The sequence below is a fragment of the Barbatula barbatula genome (genome assembly GCF_947034865.1).
Source record: "Barbatula barbatula genome assembly, chromosome: 3".
NCBI lineage: Eukaryota > Metazoa > Chordata > Actinopteri > Cypriniformes > Nemacheilidae > Barbatula > Barbatula barbatula.
The window spans coordinates 21,280,423-21,302,035 of record NC_136764.1 but is presented as its reverse complement, the minus strand read 5'-3'; the positions used below and the strand labels follow the sequence as shown (position 1 = coordinate 21,302,035).

The 21,613-nt window shown below is 39.5% G+C and overlaps 1 protein-coding gene across 1 annotated transcript in view; it reads left to right on the top strand.

The window, feature by feature from the left end:
• The window catches only part of ctnnd2b (catenin (cadherin-associated protein), delta 2b), an 85,529-nt gene that overhangs the window by 55,918 nt on the left and 7,998 nt on the right, over positions 1-21,613 (top strand). Inside the window, exons 11-17 of the mRNA XM_079453829.1 lie at positions 8,383-8,515; positions 8,608-8,821; positions 10,409-10,592; positions 12,575-12,692; positions 17,673-17,858; positions 18,908-19,081; positions 20,654-20,804. Coding sequence (XP_079309955.1) covers positions 8,383-8,515; positions 8,608-8,821; positions 10,409-10,592; positions 12,575-12,692; positions 17,673-17,858; positions 18,908-19,081; positions 20,654-20,804 — 1,160 coding nt within the window. The remainder of the gene's footprint in view (positions 1-8,382; positions 8,516-8,607; positions 8,822-10,408; positions 10,593-12,574; positions 12,693-17,672; positions 17,859-18,907; positions 19,082-20,653; positions 20,805-21,613) is intronic.

Below are 21,613 nucleotides of genomic sequence, written 5' to 3'. Positions count from 1 at the left end.
TGTCAAAACAGTTCCTGGACGTTACATTAACTGTTAGATAGGAACTGTCAACATTTTCTGGAACCTCAAACTAAATGTTACTCTGTATGTGAAATCCAGGCTAAAGTATCATATTAAATTAGGACATTAGAAGTATCAAAGTTTGCTTTCAATTATTTCATTCACAATTCGGCATGGCCTTACCCTGTTGAAGGAACAGCATATACTGGTTAGGTATGTTTTGAAGCATGGTAGCTGGTTTGAGCTGGTTTAGCTGCTTGGGACCAGCTTAGGACCAGCTAAGGACCAACTTAAACCAGCTCAAACCAGCAACCTTGCTTCAAAACATATCTAAGCAGCATATGCTGTTTTTTTTAACAGGGTACTTAATTGACATCAATGACATTACAGAATGTTCTTTACACGAGGTAGGATGATGCCCCAATCTGATTGGTTGAATTCATATTTGTGCATGAGATACCCAGACAACCTGTAAACTAGTATACCATACAAGTAGCCTGCAAGCAATAGGTCACCCAAAAATGACAATATTTACTCACCTTCTTGTCATTTTAAACCTTTGTGACTTTCTTTCTTCCGTAGAACACAGAAGATCATTTGTAGTATGTTGGTAATCGAACAGCTCCGGCACCCATTCACTTCTGTTGTATTAACACAAAACCAATGCGAGTGCATGGGGGCCAGTAGACAACATTTTCCCCCCAAAGTGTTGTTCTGCAAACGTTTGTGTTCTGCAGATGAAAGAAAGTAATACAGGTTTGAAATGACAAGAGCGTGAATAAATGATGACAGAATTTTTGGGTGAACTATCTCTTTCAGTGTCAAGGCCGTTGCACAAGATTCATTGTTTCTGTGCATCCTTGGACCGTCTTTGATTAAGCTGTCACATGTTGTTCCAGCTCTTGTTTTTCAGTCTGTCTTCGGACAAAAGCACGTATACTACAATGGAAGTGCAGGAGTGATGTGTCAGTGCTGAGCGAGTAAAATGTATTCGGTGCTCCGGTCGTGTTTGAATAGAAAATCCAGGAAGCGAGCCGGGCGGACAGAGGAGCTCTGCACTCATTAGAGTGTTTGTTTTTACAGCATGCACGCTTCAGCGGCTAAGCTACAAGCTAGAGCTTTAGCGATTACATGGGCTGGTGACTGGTCTTATTTACTCTGTTCAGCATGTGTATGTTGTCTATTCATCTGCCCGTAGTGCCAGAAGCGAGTTGTACAGCATGCAAACAGACCCGCAGTGTGCAGTTATGTTGGCGCTGCCCACACTTGACACATGTGGCATTTAGCAGAGCCATTTCTTCTTTGAGCGTGACATGAAAGTACTGACTAATGGTTCTTAATGTGTTTGATATACATTGAGGTGCAAACGTCTTAGAGCGGAGGAGAGCTGGAATTTACAATTCATTATTTGAACCCGGGATGCAAAGCCTATAAAACAAATATTCTAGTTTGTCACTAATCAAACTCATGTGGATACCAGCAAACATGTCAGATCTAAAGAAATCTTTAAATTTAGAAAATTTTTCAATTCAACTTTTCACTCATATTGTAATGCTCATAATAAAGTATGTAATGAAGCTAAATTTAGAAAATAGACGACTTTCCACCGTATCTATTTCTGGCCATTTTGCCATTTAAAGGCATTTTGTGTAGGATCATTGCAGGATTCGGTGTGCATCCCGCATAAATATTAGATTTACTAGACTGCATCCATTTCAAATGATCAATCCATTAGCTCTGTTTCTAATGATCATGCTCGCTCTGGCATCCTGAATGCATAATTGATGATGCTTTTATTTGCCTCTTTTTCATGCCACACGTCATTCGGTGGTCCATGAGGGGCTTATCCTCTTTTTCCTCCGGCCCCGTGGGTTATTCAGACTGATTCTCTGAAACATGCAGCAGGGTTTTGTGGTGTTAATGTTTCTGCTGTGGGGATGAGAGATAGATTCACCTGACTGAACCAAAACAAAAGCCCAAACAAAGACCTGCCACAAATAGGCCAGTTTGTCTCAATCCAATGGCTTTCCAAATGTTACATTACTTTCTGCTAAAGGATTTCAGGCCCTGTTATGATTCAATGAACAAGAAACTCTCTCTTTTAAGCATTGTTCTAAAACCTACTGTACTGCCCAATGCTACAAAGGCAGCATCCTTTTCACAACTGACTACTAGGTTTTGAGACTATTTTTTTCTCTTGCTTCCGATCATAACTGAATGTAAGGCGATATCTTCATTTCATTCTGCTGATGAGATTGACGGACTTTCAGGAGAAGGTTACAAAACCCATATTAGCAGATCGGTCACCCATCCGCAGAGCCTCCCATCACGAGGTTCTCAAATCTAACAAAATCGCTCTATGTTCTCTGTAGCATGAATGAGTTATTTGCCAGCCAAATTCTACTCTGGGGTTTTGGCAAGACATGACGTTTGTGTTCTCTGAGCAGACGTTTGGTTATTCATGTTTGGTGATGAATGTTAGATTCACCCCTGCTTGAGCGACCTCAGTCACAGCGACCCGAGCTGTGCTCGGGGTGTGGCTTCATCCAGGCTTTAATTGTCATAATGGCAAGATTAATGATTTGGCTGTCAATGACCGACCTGAGAGGAGGGTGGTGATGTCATCCGGCAGACTCTAAATACAGTATGTGTGTGTTTGTGTAGAACTAGCGTGCTGAGAGTGATTCAGCTGTAAGGTTAAATGATGCAGACGAGGACTCCAGAAGGATTGCATTACAGTTCTGACTTGAATCATAAATTATAGAGTAAGTTTTTAGAGCAGCAAGTGTCTAATAAAAATGACTGCGGTCATGTATGCATTTAGATCTTCAACATCATCACTTATGTATGCAAGGGTTGATAGGGTACCATATTTCCACATATTTGTTAGAATATTTGGATCCAGGAGTTCTCCTCCCATTGCGTTTCTCCAGTGGGGATTTTCTAATGTTCAAGGATTTTTCCTTTCAACATTTAATGATGTTGAAGAATTTAAACTCTTAGGTGCGGTTTCCCAGACAGGGATTATTTTAAAGTGATAGAGTGATCAATATTCGGTCATCATTTACTCACCCTCTTGTCATTTCAAACCTTTATGACTTTCTTTCTTCTGCAGAAGATATTTTGAAGAAATTTGGTAACCCAACAGCACTGGACCCCATTCTAGTCTATTATGAACACAAAACCAAAGGAAGTGAATGGGGTCCAGTTAACAACATTTTCCAAATATCTTCTTTAAAGGTACACAGGACTGAACGGACAAAAGGGTGAGTAAAGGATGATAGAATTCTTATCTTTGGGGAACTATGACTTTAAGCCAGGACTACGCCTTAGTTAAATTAGGACGTATCACTATTTTTTACAAGCATGCCTTACAAACAAACATGATATGTGTGTATTATGAGACACAATAATGGCTGTTTTCAGTTTATACAGCTCTAACATTTGTTTTAGTCTAGGACTAGTCTAGTCCCTGTACGGGAAACCACCACTTAAAGTGAATCAACTTTGCAACTTATGTTTTTTTCTGTTTTAAGAACAAATATCAACAAATCATGATACTGTATATTTACTTAAAAAGCTAAATGACTTCTTAAGGAAGTCTTATTTTATTAAAAGTATCAATAGAACAAAACAAAACATCTCTCTATTGGGATACAATTAAAGTGAAACTTGAATTATGTTTCTTTTCGTTATACTATTAGCTAAATACAGTTCTTGTTTTTAGTCAAGTCAAGTCAGCTTTATTTATATAGCGCTTTTTACAATTTTCATTGTTACAAAGCAGCTGTACAAGAAAACATTGACTATAAGTAAAGCATTAAAGGTTATGGAAGTCAAAACACAGGTCAAATATCAGACACACAATAAATTCCTATATGCAGTGTTAATTAAATAAGACTATCAAATTCTAGCAGCCCCCCCGGCCAGGCAAACAGTGCAAAACAGTATGCAAACGGTGGCGAGGAACCCAAAACTCCATTGGAGGAGAAAAAAAACCTCAGAGGGAGACCAGGCCTAACCAGGGGATTCCAGTTCCCCTCTGGCAAAAACTGCTGCCTCTTCACAAGCTCGACAGTGCTTGCACAACAAGGCAAAATAAAAAAACAAAGTTAGATTTAAAATTATCATTAATAATCTAATAGCGACTGAAGTTTTGTAGAGTCGCCACGTCCTTTGTCCAGCATTTGTTAGGTCTGGGAATGGATTGCCCGCTCCGGTAACCTTGGACTGCGTCCTGCCCGCTCCGGTAACCTTGGACTGCGTCCTGCCCGCTCTGGTAACCTTGGACTGCGTCCTGCCCGCTCCGGTAACCTTGGACTGCGTCCTGCCCGCTCTGGTAACCTTGAAACAATGAGACAAGACTGGCTGAGAGTAGAGTACTGTTCTGCACTCTTTGATGCAACAAATGCATCAGTTGTTATTGGAAGTGTCCCTGGTTCCGGTTGACCTAACTAGTGCAGCCTAGATCTTTGAAATACATATATTATGATAATGTAGTGTATGCAAGATTAAAAAGATGCGTCTTTAGTCTAGATTTAAACTGACAGAGTGTGTTTGCCTCCCGGACAGTGCAGGGAAGACTGTTCCAAAGTTTAGGCGCTATATAGGGAAAGGATCTGCCACCTGCACTTGATTTTGAAATTCTAGGTATTACCAACTGACCTGACGCCTGAGAGCGTAGCGCACGTGATGGCCTGTAATACGTTAGAAGTTCTCTCAAGTAGTGAGGAGCTAAACCATGCAAGGCTTTATAGGTAATAAGCAAGATTTTAAAGTTTATGCGATGCTTTACAGGTAACCAGTGCAAGGTTGACAGAACCGGGTTAATATGCTCATACTTTTTTGTAGTCTTGATGTCATAAAGGCATGTATAAGCTTCTCTGCATCTGATGATGACAGCATATGCCGTAGTTTAGATATATTTTTAAGATGGAAAAACGCATATAAAAAATTGCTACTCATCCACTTTTTTATATCGACTATGCATTCCACTATTCGATGGAATTGCTGTGTTTCATGAGGCTTCGAGGAAATATAAAGTTGCGTATCATCAGCATAACAGTGAAAGCTTACTCTGTGTCGCTTTATTATATCTCCTAGAGGTAGCATGTATAATGCGAAGAGCATAGGCCCTAAGACTGAGCCCTGTGGTACACCGTACTGGACTTTCGATTTGCGTGATACCTCATTGTTTATTGCTACATATTGAAAACGGTCGCATAAATAAGATCTAAGCCATTTCAAAGCTATTTCCTTAATACCGACATCATTTTCGAGTCTATGTAGGAGCATGCTGTGGTCAATGGTGTCGAATGCAGCACTAAGATCTAGCAGCACCAATAAGGAGATACAACCTCGGTCGGACGCCATAAGCAGATCATTTGTAACTCTAATCAGAGCAGTCTCTGCACTGTGATGTGCTCTAAATCCAGACTGGAAATCTTCATTAATCTCATTCCTTTGGAGGAAGGAGCATATTTGAATTGAGACTACTTTTTCCAGAACTTTAGATAAGAAAGGTAGATTCGAAATAGGTCTGTAGTTAACTAGTTCTCCAGGGTCCAGATGGGGTTTTTTGACAAGGGGCCTTATAACAGCCACCTTATATGCTTTAGGCATATCTCCTAATGTCAGAGATGAGTTAATAATGCTAAGTAGAGGATCTATAATTTCTGCGAGCATCTCTTTCAGCTCTTTTTAGCATTATTTAAATTGTCTTGTCAGAGGACAGAAAGCAAACTGGGAGAGAGAAGGGGGCGGGATCGGGAAAGGACAACCACGCCACAAAAATTTTAATTTTGACAAGACCATAATATAATTAATGCCATAATATGTATATGTATGTAATACGATGTTTGCATTAAATATCTAAAAACCACTAGCACTGTGTTATATTTTATGTCGCCTGTCGATGGTGAAAATGACATATTGTGCCTTTAATATCTTTGCTTCTTTAAGCTCCTTCAGTAAATCTTTGATACTATGATTGATTGTTTAGTACATGTATCTTGATTTCAGATAAAGAATACTTAATAAGAAAGCGATCTTAAGATCGTCGAGGTTAGTGTTATTGCTAAATCAATCTTCTTCATTGACTTTTTTATTGTCTAATGAATGACATTTTTACTCAGCAGGTGTGTATAACAGGTGTAGAGGATGCCTGGATTCTGTGCTGAAAGTAGCTAGCTAGAGGCGTTTTGCTATGATACAATAGGCGCTTGTTTGGTGCTGATGCTGAAGAAACATTGGGGCCGTGGCATCTGGTTTACTGCGGTGTATAATTACAGAGGTAAACGTTGAGTGAATAAATTCACTTTAGTGCTGTAGTCAATTGAGTCATTGTAGCTCTAAAGTAAAAAATGTGTGTACACTAATGAAGCTGATCTTTGATTTCCACATAAACTTCATCCGTTTTATAATCATTTTTGATAATCGTGTGCATTACCAATTAGCGTGCCTGTGTGATTTATGACAGCATGCATGCAGTCATGCACTACACGCATCTAATGCACTGGCGAGTTTGGCTTGATGTTTTGTAACTGCTGGCCATTCCTGCAGGCTGTAATACATGTGTTAACAAAGCCCTTAGTATTGATGTTAAGTGTGAGATGTGATCTTCATTGCTCAAGGTTGAACAATGATACAAAAAGATACACAGAGTGAAAACAAAGCAGCCTTGTTTCAGGATTATTCCCACTAACCTTTTCCCAATGGACGCCATTTTTCTTTGTGTGACCGCATTTGCCCTGGTACTGGTTGTGCTGATGCAAAATGGGACACGCTCACCAGTCTTATTTTTTCACTCTCCTCTTTCCTCTTTTTCCCTGTGCTCTTGGTTTTCTGATCTTATTATTTGAATTGATTTCTTGTTTGACTGCATCCGACATGATGCTTGCAGAGAGAGTGTTTGGCAGTCTGTTCAAGCTTTAGAGAGGAAGGAAGAGAGAATGCATGAAAAACTTAGGCGTGTTCTCTTGGTTGCATGCAGTATGAGCAGAATAATTACTCTGTGTGGCGACACATGAGTTCAGCTGATATAAGAAACAAATATTTCTGAAAAAAAGACTTCTTTATCCAAAGAAACGGCAACATCATAAGGTCACAAAAATATATATATTTAATTTAAAACAATGCAAAATACAGCTTCCACTGCGAATCAAATTACGGAAAATGTACTGGTAATTTTCTGCCAGTACTTTATCCGTCTATTTAATGCTAAAATGAAATGAATGCAGATTTTAAATACAGGTAAAACAACTGTAACAAATGAATACGGAAAATTCCTTAATATTAATACAGTATGTTGTGCCCAGTTTTTTGTGAGGGTATTGTGTTTGTTAGATGTTTTTAAATGAATTTATTATTAAGTAAAAAAGTATTTTCATGCTATACTTCTAGCTTTTGTCTAGGAAAAACTGCATTTTTCCAAAGCGACATACTGTAAGTGCAGTCAATCTATACATTTTTCATCAGTAGGGTGTTCCCTGGGGCTTGATCCCATTACCTTGTGTTGCTAATGCAATGTTCCACCGATTGAGATTCAGATTTTTTCGTGTTTTATTATCTTTAAAGTTAAAAGCAACCTCTATGTCACCTTGTGTTGAAGCATCTATAAATGTACATGTAGAGGTGGTATGGTTTCTCTATTCATTTGCTATTGGTAAAATGTTATCTGACATTGTTAAGTATGTCTTTGCTGTTTTTTGGAATCACTGTCATGGTTGATACTCTAACTGTGTTGAGCGAGTCACAGGATGTAGGGGTTGAGGAAATGCAGATCTTCTCCTGTGGGGTTTAAAGCACCTTAGGACTGCTCCAGGCAATAGCACAGCTGTCAGTGATACCTGCGATAGGCCCACCATTACTGCGGAGGATGTATCTGCCTGTATACATTACTCACATCTATCATTTCTTTGCAAAATATTACAAATCAGAATTGGAAAAATAATTCCCGACATGTAGTGGCTGTGAAACATTTGTTTCTCATTCTTTGTTCTTATCTTCATTTGTTTTCCTCTTAGCAAAACAGTCATGCGCCATATTTTGAGGTTAATTTGATTTAATTTAGTTTCGTCTGTTTAGTGTCGTTGTTTCTCTGTTTGACTATTTTCAAAGCAGACAAGTAGTGCATTTAACAGCAGGAGACCACAGATGTTTGTGTAAATTTGGGATGGATTGCATTCAGTTTGATTAATTGTGAAGAGAAACGTATTCAGACACCACAGAGAGGAGAATTTCTAAATGTTTACACAGAATGATTCATATTAAATGCATTTCCAGATAAAGAAATGTTGTCCTTGCAGCTTTTGATGTTGCATTGTTTTGTGTGCACGACTCCTCCGCATGCGATAGCATTTGTGCGTGTGTGTGCGTCCTCAGGGAATTTGGCTGGAGGGATCCTGAACTGCCAGAGGTCATTCAAATGCTGCAGCATCAGTTTCCATCAGTACAGTCCAATGCTGCAGCCTACCTACAGCACCTGTGCTTTGGAGACAACAAGATAAAATCAGAGGTAATTCTTACAATATTCCGTATAAAAAAAAAGAATTGACATTTGACATTTTTTCATAGTGACTTGATTATTCTTCTGGCACTGTGTATCAGATACGAAGACAGGGTGGAATCCAGCTTCTGGTGGACCTGCTGGACCACCGTATGACCGACGTGCACAGGAGTGCCTGCGGCGCTCTCAGGAACCTGGTTTACGGCAAGGCCAATGATGACAACAAGATTGCGCTGAAGAACTGCGGTGGGATCCCCGCCCTCGTGCGGCTCCTGCGCAAGACTACAGACGTGGAGATCAGAGAGCTGCTCACAGGTAATGAAAACACACTACACACATCTAACTAACCATTACGCTTCTCTTCTTTTGTTCACTCTCTCAGCTAGTGTCCAACAGTAGGCACAATGCAACATTCCAGTGAGAAATCATTTGTCCAATAAATAATGAACTGTAAAGTAATGTGGAGTGAGATTTTGGACCATCTTACACATAAAATCACAGATGAAATGTTTTTCTTATTTCCTCTAGACCTAAATGAGAATAAATGGAGGGCAATTGGAAATCTTTGCTTAGGAATGCTGGGTCTTAGATATTTGAGACTAAAGACCTTTACTTCATTGTTTTCCATATATTTTAACAGATCTCAAGAAATCATCTGTATACTTGTTACTGTAGACTCAACTACCCATTAAATGATTCGTTAATGATTTTCTAATTGGTAAGCTCTATTATAATTAAAGATAATACCAGTACTTAGCATAGACTCCTTGGGGACTTGTGTATAATGACTCTTCTTAATACCCTTTAGAGTCATTGTGTAGAGGCAATTCATGAGAGCTGTCTGCATTTTGCTTTTCGAGGCATTTCATAAATGTCAGATGATGAGTTGTTAGGAGATGCTTCAATGAGATGTTGCGACTCCCTTGTGTTTCAGTTTAGTGAGCAATCTAAATGTCCATCAATTGAAAAATGACTATCTATCTAAGACAATTTATGTCTTCCTAAATGTGGGTAGTTTTCTTCAAAAATTCAACATTCTGAACAAAAAGTTGAGGAAATCGTTTTTTGACAAAGACTTCAAAATGGTCAAAACAGCATGAGCATCGCAAATTTTTGGATCTAGATGCTGTTCTCTTTCAGAAGGTGTCTATCAGCACCCCTAGCATAAGTCTTTTTGTAAATACTAGAGAAAACCTTCATACGTTCCCTCCTACATTGTACAGAACTCCTAAGCAGCAGGGGTCTCATGAAAGATTCGGTGTGTTATTCATGATTGCCAAGAGATCGGACAGGTTCCTCTCCTCAGACACCAGCTTCAGGGGGTCACGGTTTTGACCCAGAACTGAGCCAGTTCTACTGATTAAGCTATTGAGTTTTTGGCACCAAATCTGCAGCACTGGGGTGCCCACATGAGTAGGATTAAAGGGATATAGACATACAGGTTTGAAATGATATAATAATGCTTGGAAAATTCAATATTTTATGGGTGAACTATGACTTTAAGAAACAATAGTGTCGCAACAGTGCAGGGTGGAGCACAGCACAAAACAAAACAAAACAAATGGCATGCATGCTGCATCATAATTCACAGTGGACAGTCATGGTGCAGCCGTATTAAAATTTCAAGCAGTTCACAGTTCATTCTTGTTATGTGGCCAGGACTGTCCACTTTAGTGTGCTAACAAGAACTGTTGACACAGTAAGAGCATTGAAAATAATTTAGTTTGAAGGCCCTAAACCAAGACCTCATACAATATTCATAATTGCATAATCTTTAGCCTAATGCAAAGCTTGTATTTAGTATGTAAATAAGACAACAACAATTGTTATTCACATGGACGTACAGTTACTTATTCACTTCTTGATAAACCGTGTTGGTTTATTTGTCTGTGTACACTGTAGGTGTGCTGTGGAATCTGTCCTCGTGCGATGCTCTGAAAATGCCAATAATTCAGGACGCTCTTGCAGTGCTGACCAACACAGTCATTATTCCTCACTCGGGCTGGGACACCTCTCCCCATCAGGACGATCGCAAACTGCACCTGCATTCCTCACAGGTGCTCCGCAATGCTACCGGTTGCCTCAGGTACAGTTTCTACTTTACTCCCATTCAAAGTGTATGTGCAACATCTATATTCAATAAAGTCAATAAAATTATTTGGTTCCAACCGTTTTTCAGTTCCCAAATCTGTATCGTTTATCAATATTCATCCTCAGTGCAGACTCGGCATCACTCATGTGGTATTTAGAAAAAAAACAATCACGCTATATTCAAGGGGCTTAATCTTCACCTAGAAACACTCCATTATTTAATAACAATCCAAGTGATGATTAAATAAGATTTATGCAAATATTATGTTAATAGCAGAGGGTTTACTTCGTTCTGAGTGAAGCGAGACATGATATTCCCCACTGGATGATGAATTTTGGGCCTTTAGAAATGTCACGGTATATTGTGGTCTCGACGGGCAGTAACACACCACTTGATAATAGCTGTCTGGTTATGTGTCATCCAAACACATTTGTGAATTATGTTTGAGACTGTTCCAGGAGCCGTTCGCTGATAAATTGAGTTAATTGATTTGAATAAATAGATTCAGTGCTATTAGATGAATTTGGACATTTTCTGGACCATTTTGTGCCGGCGTATCACAGGAGAGCAGCTCATTCTGCCAGTTTAGCTGGATTATGGTGTTCCCATTATTGGTCTGGATACCAAAATACGGTTCTTTAGTTCTGGAATAGTGGTGAACACTGTGTGATTGTGGACCTGGCAGTGGAAATCCTCCGGCATTGTGTCAGATGCTTGTCTGGGGAGTCCGCTTTATGTATATCATCTAAATAGCCTGTCTGATTCATTTCATTGCTGCGTGTTTTGGACACTTCTTTAATTCTGATGCCGTTATTGCATTTTTTAGCTCTTTGCCATTTTATTGTTTTTGTAAGAGCAAGATGTGCGGTGACGTCATTTGCAATTGGGAGCTCAAAGGCTAACTTCTGGAGACTTGACATTAAAGGGCCAATGACAATCCTTTCATCATTTACTCACCCTCATGTCATTTCAAATCTGTTTGACTTTCTTTCTTCTGCAGAACACAAGACAAGATATCTTGGAGATGGTTGGTAACTAAACAACATTGGCCCCGTTGACTTCCATTGTATGGACACAAAAACACTGAAACATTCCTCGAAATATCTTTTGTTTTCCACATGAAAGATGAAACAGGTTGAGTAAATTATGACAGAATGTTTTTTTTGGCAACTATCCCTTCAACAGCGATTTACATTGCGTAGTTTCTCAAAGGCATCACTTCTGTCCTGTGTACCAGTGTGAAGGTTTAAACCAGTGGGATTGTAGAAAGTGCTGAGTCACTTTAGCTCATGGATGACTGGACTAAGCTGCCCATGCCTGGCCTGATAATTAATCCTCTTCGTGGATGGCTGAGGAACTAGAAGTCTGATTGAATATTTAATGGTTGGACAGTGCAGAAACACACCTGCAGCCGCCTGGACTATCAACTAGTCCAGAGATACACACGTATCCCTTAAGAAGCTTAATGGAGAGGGAGAGAGACCCTGCTCATAACCTGTAAATGACTAAAGATATTTTGAGAAATGTTTCAGTGGGTTTGTGTCCAAACAATGGAAGTCAATGGGGGTCAGTGTTGTTTGGTAATCAGTGTTCTTTAAAATATATTGCGTGTTGTGGAGAAGAAAGTCTTTAAGGTTTAGAATGACATACTATCACTATGGCATACTGTAAACTTGTATATTGAGCCATTGTGCACACGCAGATGAGTTCAAACCTGGAGTCATTTGCATCTCTAAGTCATTTCTTGTCCTTTTTCTTTTTCTATCTCTGTCCATATGGTCAATAAACATTGCCAAAAATGTTAAAAAGAGAAAAGTTACTTTACAATGTGCTGAGGCAGAATCCATGGAGAGCTTATTGATGTCGAAGGCCATCTGCCCTTTGTTGATTTTGTATTGAGTGTTGAATCAATGGCACATGTGTGGATAATACATGCTTGACATTGTCTGCCATGTGTGTGACCGTGTTCTCTGCAGGAACGTGAGCTCAGCCGGAGAAGAGGCCCGCCGCAGGATGAGGGAGTGTGAGGGGCTCACTGATGCTCTGCTTTATGTCATTCAGACGGCCCTGGGCACCAGCGAAATCGACAGCAAGGTTTGACCTTTCTCTCTTCTGTCTTTCTATGCATTGAGTGAAGAGTCATAGAGAACTCTAGGTGTAGTTGTACAGTTTCGACGTCCAGCCGTGTTTTTTTGAGCACAACATTTCTACACCTGCTTACCCGTTTTCCACTACTAAATGTTACAGTGACAAAAATATATATATCTTTGTTACCCCATGCATCTCCTGCTTAGAAAATTGTCTAGACCAACAAAATACACATGCAGCTTAAAGTCAAGTCACGTCAAGTCAATATAGCGCTTTTTACAATTTTCATTGTTTCACTGTTGTCAGACAGACTACAAATTCCTATATGCAGTGTTAATTAAATAAAACTATAAAATTCTAGCAGCCCCCCCCGGCCAGGCAACAGTGAAAAACAGTATGTAAATGGTGGAGATGAACCCAAAACTCCATTGGAGGAGAAAAGAACCTCAGAGGGAAACCAGGCCTAACCAGGGGATATCAGTTCCCCTCTGGCAAAAGCTGCAGCCTCTGCACAAGCTCAACAGTGCTTGCATAACAAGGCTAAATAAAAAAATTGATTTAAGATAATCATTAATAATCTAATAGCGGCTGAAATTTAAAGGGATAGTTCACATGAAAATTATAATGCTGCCATGGCTTACTCACTCACTAGTTGTTCCGAACCTGTATAAAAATCCTCTAAAATATATTAAGAAGAATGCTTGTAAACAAACAGTTCTTGGACCAAATTGACTACCATAGTATGACAATTGACAATGGAAGTCAAAAGTGTCCCAGAATTGTTTGCTTTCCTACATTCTTCAAAATATCTTCTTTTGAGGTATTTTTTTCCTACTATGGTGGTCAATGGGGTCCAAACATTTTTGATTACAAGCATTCTTCCAATTATATATAAATATATCTTACTCTGTGTTCATCAGAACAAAGACATTTATACAGAATTGAATGTAAGTAAATGATGACAGAATTTTGGGGTGACACTAGGGAATGGTGATAGAAAAGGAATGCTGTATTGTTGCCTTTGGACAATATGTGGTATGTGTACTTGCTGTGAATAACCAGCATTATTTTAACTAAAGAGCCATTGTAACCAAATCTATTTGCAATATTTTCCGAATATGGGTCGATCCCATGAAAATGCATGAGATGTCAGTATGTTTCTCTTCATAAAAAAGAATAGCTTGTGCAATATAGATAGAATCTCTTGAGTTTGCTATCTGTTCATGGAAATAGAGAGTCTGAACTGATTTACAGAAATTAATTACATTTGCCGTCTGTATTGTTGCTTTTAATTTTAAGTTTAAATTAAACATTATTGAAACATCTATATCTTAATACACTCACACTCGCAAGTTTAACAGTCTAATGAATCTGTCTGGCCAAATAAAAAACACTTTATTACAAATTATTACAATGTTCACAAAGTTACTAAATTTTATATTGCCAATGCAAGCATTGCAGATTATAGTGGGAATGATCAGTATATCATCCCGGCTCAGTTTTTAACCATCACTAATGCACCTGCTACAGAATGATACAGATCAGCAGTGCTCATTCATACAGCTTTTCCCCAAAATAATGAATGACATTGTGTCAGACAGATGTATGTCAGTCATACAATTGCATTTAACAGCAACATAAGAAGCAACAAAAGAACTCCTCCTTATGCGCTTTGGTTGCTATTAAGAAAGGTTTATGGTAATTACAAAATGTTGTCATCCAGTAACACACCTCTTTATACCGAGCCTGTGTTTTGTTTGATTTTAGAGGGGTCTCTGTTACTGGCATAATACTTTGTGAGAACCAGTTTGAGTGAGAAAAAACACTGTCAAGGTTTAATCCTTCAGTAAGCATTTAAAAGATCAAAGTCGTCCTCTTTGTTTTTCCCTGCCTCACTGCTCATCACAATAGGATTAGTTTCTTCAGCTCTCTACTGGAGTCCGTCCAGAAGACTAATTTAACAGCTGACTTTAAAGAATTCAAAGCTCAATAATGCACAGGCCTCACTAAGAGAATAGATTGTCTATCAAATAGAAAAAGACAAATTCCAAAACCTAGTGAGATGCCTAAAAAGGCAGCATGTCAAGCCGATACTTATAATAAATATAGCTGCATGCAGCAATTACCAGGGTTCGAGCATTTTAAGGCGTATAAGGCACCTTTGCCGTTGTCAACTAGGCTCAGGACTCACACCCTAACACATCCATAATGGATGATACCCCGCCCCACACCCAGAAAAAAACGACAGTGTAACACGGTTCAATAAAAGGAAGGAGGCGGGAACCGGCGAATGTAAAACAACATTTAATTAAATAAACAAACTATAAAACTAACTTAAAATGCTGGCAGCTCGCTGACGCAACATAATGTCCAGGTCTGGTCCTCTATCGCACTTCCCATGTTGTCGCTCCTCTCTTATGCTCCCGGAACTCCTCTGTGAGAGATGCGAGACCGGTGCACGGCTGACACAGGTTATCACTTACGTGACCGGCCTCGCAACTTTCCCTCACAGCTCTTGACCCACCTTGCTCACCACAAACAGGTTGGTCAGTAATGGTTCATACAGACTATGCATGCTTACAAACATATGCACATATAGTACGCACTGCAGTGCTCCAGATGGCAAGGTCCTTCAGTGAAAAGTGAACACAGCTGCAAAGATCATCTGTGTCCCTCTCCTCTCTATCCTGGACATATTTAGCGTTCCTTCAGCAAAGCCACCTGAATAGTGATCTGGTGACAGTGAAGGCCATTGGAGTACAGTTACCTCATTGTCATGTTCAAGAAACCCGTCTCAGATTATTTGAGCTTTGTGACATGGCCCATTATCCTGCTGGAAGTAGCCATCAGAATATGTGTATCCCATGGTAATTAAGAGATTAGACCATGGGCATGGTCAGCAACAATCTTCAGGTAGACTGTGGCATTTAAACTATGCTCAGTTTTTACTAAGTTGCCCATCGTGTGTCAAGAAAATATCCTCACACTATATATTCCACTTCTTCCCCATCGTGATGCTCGGTTTGAACTTTAGCAAGTCTTTTAATGCCTAAATGCATTGTGTTGCTCCCCAATGGGTCTGGCTGATTAGCCAATTTTGGTTTACAAGCAATTTAACTTGTGACCTCTATCACACACAGACACACATACAGGCACACTCTTATTTACACACGACACACAAAGTATAAAGACACACTCACATGATGCAGAAGGACATACTGTGTTCAATAAAAGGTTTTTAACAGTCATTTATTAACTATAGGTGGCGCCATAATGCAGGTCCTTTGGATTATGACCATTGATCAACACGTGAAATATTTACATTTATGCATTTGGCAGACGCTTTTATCCAAAGCGACTTACATTGCATTATCCTATACATGTTACATAGGTATCTGCAATCCCCTGGGATCAACCCACAACCTTGAGTTGTTAACGCAATGCTCTTACCACTGAGCTATATAAATATACATAACATATATACTAAGATTTTTGACATTTGGGCTTTGGGCTTTCTCAAGTAGTAAACCACTAAATGTTTCATGTTTACTACGGCGGTTTCGTCTCGATCGGAGTAACAGTTACGAAGATACCTTAACCTTGAAGATATATGTGATTGTTTTTTAAGAACTTAAACGCAGTAGGTCTTGGCAATGATTCAGGAACAATTCCCATGAAAAGCCGTCAACCGCAGACGAAGTTATAAGCCTGAAAATGGCCTATCGATTGCGTAGTTATTGTGATGTTTATTTTTACCATCAAAGAGCCACCAAGTGTACATGACCTCAGACAGATGGTCTTCACATATATTTCAAGCCCCATGAAGATATCTCAAACCGTTCTCGAGTTATGGCTATTTAGTGTAATAGGCTCCGCCAATTTAGAACTTTTGATGCCCCCCAATTTTAAAAAAATCGGAGATAAATGTTTTGTTTGTCTTGAGTGAAGGATTCCATTGATACGAAACACTTGGGTGTGCGACAAGCGGTTTAGGAGATACGTGGCAAACACATTTGGCATTGCTGTAGCGATGGACCGACTTGGCTGAGTCTGTGTATCTGAGTAGCGAGCAAGACTACTACCATCTGACTGAGTCACAACCTATCGGCCTTACGGTTTGGAACAACAGTTTTAGGGGAGATGACAACATTTTTATTTTTGGGTGAACTATCCCTTTAGGATGCATTTGGCACTTTCATGCTTGACACTATAGGGATTAGTGACACAACGGTTAAATGCCAGGAATGGGCTTTTGCCAGAAAATTTGTTTTCATTTTTGTGTAATGTTATTTTTGTGGGAATATCAGACCTCAGAATGAGGCGATTGGCTAATCAGAATCAAGTATTACAGAACGCCGTGTAATAATCATGATTAATAGCCAATTATAAAGATGCTGCCTGCATGGATTCCTCGATTTAAATAACCCTAGAAATGGACAGAAGGAATATTGATTACATTTATTTCTATTCTGACAAGTGTTAAAAATATGTTTTAATAAAAAATGATAATCTTAATATTAATGCTTACCAAAGTACGGCTTTCAAGTAGTGTTCCTGCTGGAGTTCAAGATGTGTCTCCTGTTGGTAGAGTATTGCATGAAGACCGCTTTACTTCCCAGGGAACACACGTAGTGATGAAATATACCTTGAATGTAATGTAAGTTGCATAAAAATGTAAATGCAAGTCAAACTATAAGATGAATTCAGAGGGTGTGAAGCCTATATCTTGGAGAGCGTTCCAAATCAGTCACTTGTGTTGGTGCGTGATGGTTAGGATTCATTTTTAAAAGGCAACTGGCACTATCTCTAAGATGCACAATAGGTTTTGGAATAGTGACTGTGTCAAGTAAAGTCAAACTGATAAATATTGTCTTGTCATGACAGTCTTCCATTGTGCAGGTGGGCAGGATCGCTAGTATTTCCATGTACACTTGTTCTTTAAAATGATTTCTAAAAACGTTTCTCTCTTTGTGAATCATTTTCCAGACTATCGAGAACTGCGTGTGTATCCTGCGGAACCTGTCATACAGGTTGGCTGCGGAGACGTCTCAAGGGCAGCAGATGGGATCGGAGGAGCTGGACGGGGTTCTGTGCACCGACGCCAGCGGCAAGGATGCTGAGAGCTCCGGCTGCTGGGGCAAGAAGAAAAAGAAAAAGAAGAGCCACGATCAGGTGGGCCTGGGGTATTTATCCCTGCAGCTGGAGGCAATTAGCATCACTTAGCGGTATTCGCGTGCGGGTCGCCTGCATCGACACTCGTCCTACTCCAGTGGATAATTACGTATTTTCCAGGCTGATTTCATTTAGTTTCTGAAAACAGATGTAGATAGGGCCATCGGGGGTGTTTGTTCAGCATTTGCATGGGATGAATGGTGAGGTAAAAGGTGGTATTACTTCTCATTGTGACTTTTAAATAACTAAATTGTCCGGGAGTCATCTGTTCTTTAACAAAGATGCAAATGCACATCTGGTTGTATGATGGTTGAGTTTGCTCATCTTTCAATTACTCTGTATCCTAAATGACAGCTTTAAGCATAGAAGATAAGACAACTTTATTTCTCATATACCACCAGACTATCTTTTTGTAAAGGTATACAGTAACGTTTATAAACGGCAGATGTCGTTCTGGCATGACACTCTATATGGCGCAGTCCTAAATTCTAAACCAATCTGACATAGTAACTTACTACACGGTGAAGCTGATTGGTTCCCTCCGCATCAGCTGCCAATGAGCTTGCTGCTCTACGTTTAAATATTGGCTAGTGATTGTTGTAGCGGCACATGGCATTCAGAAACCCTCCTCCTTCCCCAGCTCCACCTGTATAGATCTGCTACAAGGTGATCATGTAAGCTATGGGGGTTTATTCATATATATAATATTTGCAGCAGCATTCCTTATATGCACACAGCAACATGTTATGAATGTATTGGCAGTAGCAAGTCTCCTTACTTGCTCTACCGCAGCAGATCTATTCCGCCAAGACCAAATACATTTATATGTCATGTACACTACCATGCCAAACCCTCCCAGAGTTGTCATGACAGAACTGTATAGCCAAACTAAAGCCACTGTAAATACTTGTAGAGGGTTCAGCAGTTTGTTCGCATTAGGTTCCAGTTCTGGATGTGACAGTTTTATATATAAATAAAATGAAATGACACTTTTATTGATATCTTGCATTGAGTAAATGGACTTACATGGACTCTGTCTCTGCCTTCAGTGGGATGGTGTTGGGCCTTTCCCTGACTCCAGTGATCCTCCTAAGGGACTACAGATGTTGTGGCACCCATCTATAGTGAAACCTTACCTAACTCTGCTGTCCGAATGCTCAAACCCAGACACCCTGGAGGGAGCGGCAGGGGCTCTACAGAACCTGGCAGCGGGTAGCTGGAAGGTAGGCCCCACCTTAAAACCTGTGAGTAAACCTGCACCATAAGAGCCATCAGACGGGCTCTGACACCCACCACAAACATAAACCCTGATACACAAGTACACATTAATTCTAGCTTTGATGACTTGTCTCCTATTAATCAGTTCACCCAAAAATGAAAATTTTGTCTTTTGTGTTGTGCAGAAGAAATCTGAGCTATCCCTTTAAATTCATAGGATTGTTGTTATCTAATGTACATACAATCTAAAGATTTGAACTGTATATTGAGAACAATTTAGGAATAGACAAGCTGTGTAAAATAGCTAAAACTCACTTCTTTCATCTGGAAACACCTTAAAAAGAGCTTCTATTTGTCTTGTATTGCCAATATCCATGCAAAGTCATGAAAGTCCAAAGAATGACTCACATTCAGTGTCAAATTCACCAATTTAGCTCCTTATAATCTTCTATTGTCCACCATTACTTCAACACAGAAATAAAAGCAGTTCCCAGTCAAGGTTATTTTGTTCTGTTTGTTGATTCTTTTGTGCAAATCTAGTTTAAAAAAATAGATCAGTTGTATTTTTCAAGACAGCAAAGAACTGAGATGGAGAACAAAGTCTACTGCGTTTCAGATGTTTGTCCTGAGGAGACCTAGTGAGCTCACATTTCAGAAAAGATCAAGGCAATATCACAAACTGTGCTTAGATTTGACAAGGCAAGAAAGTCAAAATAGATATGAAGAAATAGAGAGTCCAATGTGAATTTTAACATTAAAGAAATAGTTTGCCCAGAAATGAAAATTTGTTCATAATTTACTCATCCTCATACCATCCTAGATGTACTGTATATGGCTTCCTTTCTTCAGCTGAACAAAAAAAGCAGTTTTCTATTAAAATGCCAATTATTTTATCGGATACAGTGCCAGTCAAAAGACATCAAAATCTTGTTATCTGATGGTGTGTAGTTTACCCAACATATTCATTTATTCTTTTAATTAGAAAATTAATTTTAAATGGATTATTTGGACCAAATAATGAATCAAAAACAGCCAACAAAAGTCCAACAGGAAACATCATACATTTATTTCGAAATTCTAGACAAAAGTAGACAACTTTGAAGATGTTCAAAATAACACATTGTTAATTTATTTTGGATGCTTTTAGTCACAACATAATTCTCACAATTGTGTTATTCCCTGAGTTTACTAATATTCTAAATTGAAAAAATATATAAACAAACAGTAGGGTTTCCAAACTTTTGACTGGTATAGTGTATATGGGGGTCTACAAGGCTCCAAATAAAATATACACCGAAAAGGTAAATACAAAATGTTGTGAATGAGTAATTTATGAGAACCTTTAGATTTTGGTGAACTATTCCTTTAAATAAAATAAAACAATTAGCTGAAAAATTCTTTCCACATTAACTGCACACTGTAGCTCAATTTCTAACCGTATGTTAACCGTGATCCCTTGGTTGTTCTCCAGCATCATTTTAGAAGAAACATGTTAGCAAAGTTGTTAAGATGCCATCCTAGCGTTTCTTTTTGTAATCCTTTTGACTTCCGCTGTTATGTGTGTCATGTGTCTGTAGTGGTCGGTGTATATTCGAGCGGCGGTGAGGAAAGAGAAAGGCCTGCCCATTCTGGTGGAGCTGCTGAGAATAGACAATGATCGAGTGGTGTGTGCTGTGGCCACGGCTCTCAGAAACATGGCCCTCGATGTCAGGAACAAGGAACTCATAGGTATGTGTGGGATGCCAAGGTGTATTTGCCTCAAGCTAACATTTTCTCTTTGACTTCAGCCGAAGAGCTATGTGTACCCTTAAATTACTTGCGAGGTAGAGGCCTTTCAAGATTTATTTCCTTTGTGTGTGTATTCATGCGTTTTAGATGTGGTTGTTTGAATGGCTGCTCGCGACACCCAGAGACTGTTGATCTTTTTAATAGTTTGCGTATTCTGATGGGCCCCGTGTCTCCATGGTAACGGCTCTCATTCTTTCAGTCCAGACCCGGCCCCTGCGCGAGTCGGAAGACGTGCAAATCCATTGAGAAATGTAGGGCAAAGAGGAACATGGCCGAACTGTACAAATGTCGAGACGTCATCCCGGAATACCGATCCCTCGGGTTAATTACGGAAAGAGCTGTACAAATGTCCTCCATCATTTAGCGAAATCAATAATTGAACAGGCAAAGCTGCAAGTGCTCATGGGAACCTTTCCTTCATGTGATTTCAATGAGTGTCGGTGGAAGAGGTTTTTCTAGTGCAGGTTATTGCGGAGAGATTCGGCCCCGGTGGGAATAAGCATTTCATGGTCACGTTTAAGTGTAAGCGAGCTGCTGTGTAATGATGCAGGTATATCAGAGGGTTTGGCATTTTCAAGGCTGCAGTCGGAGCAACCCTGAGGTTCAGCCGCCACCTCCTCCGCAGAGCACTTAAAGAGCTCCGAATGCCCACAGTCGAATCTCAGTCCCTCCAATCAAATGTCAAATCCAATATCTGTACCACAGAAAGGCCTGTGGATCTCACACCTGACTAAACAATGTGCAATTCT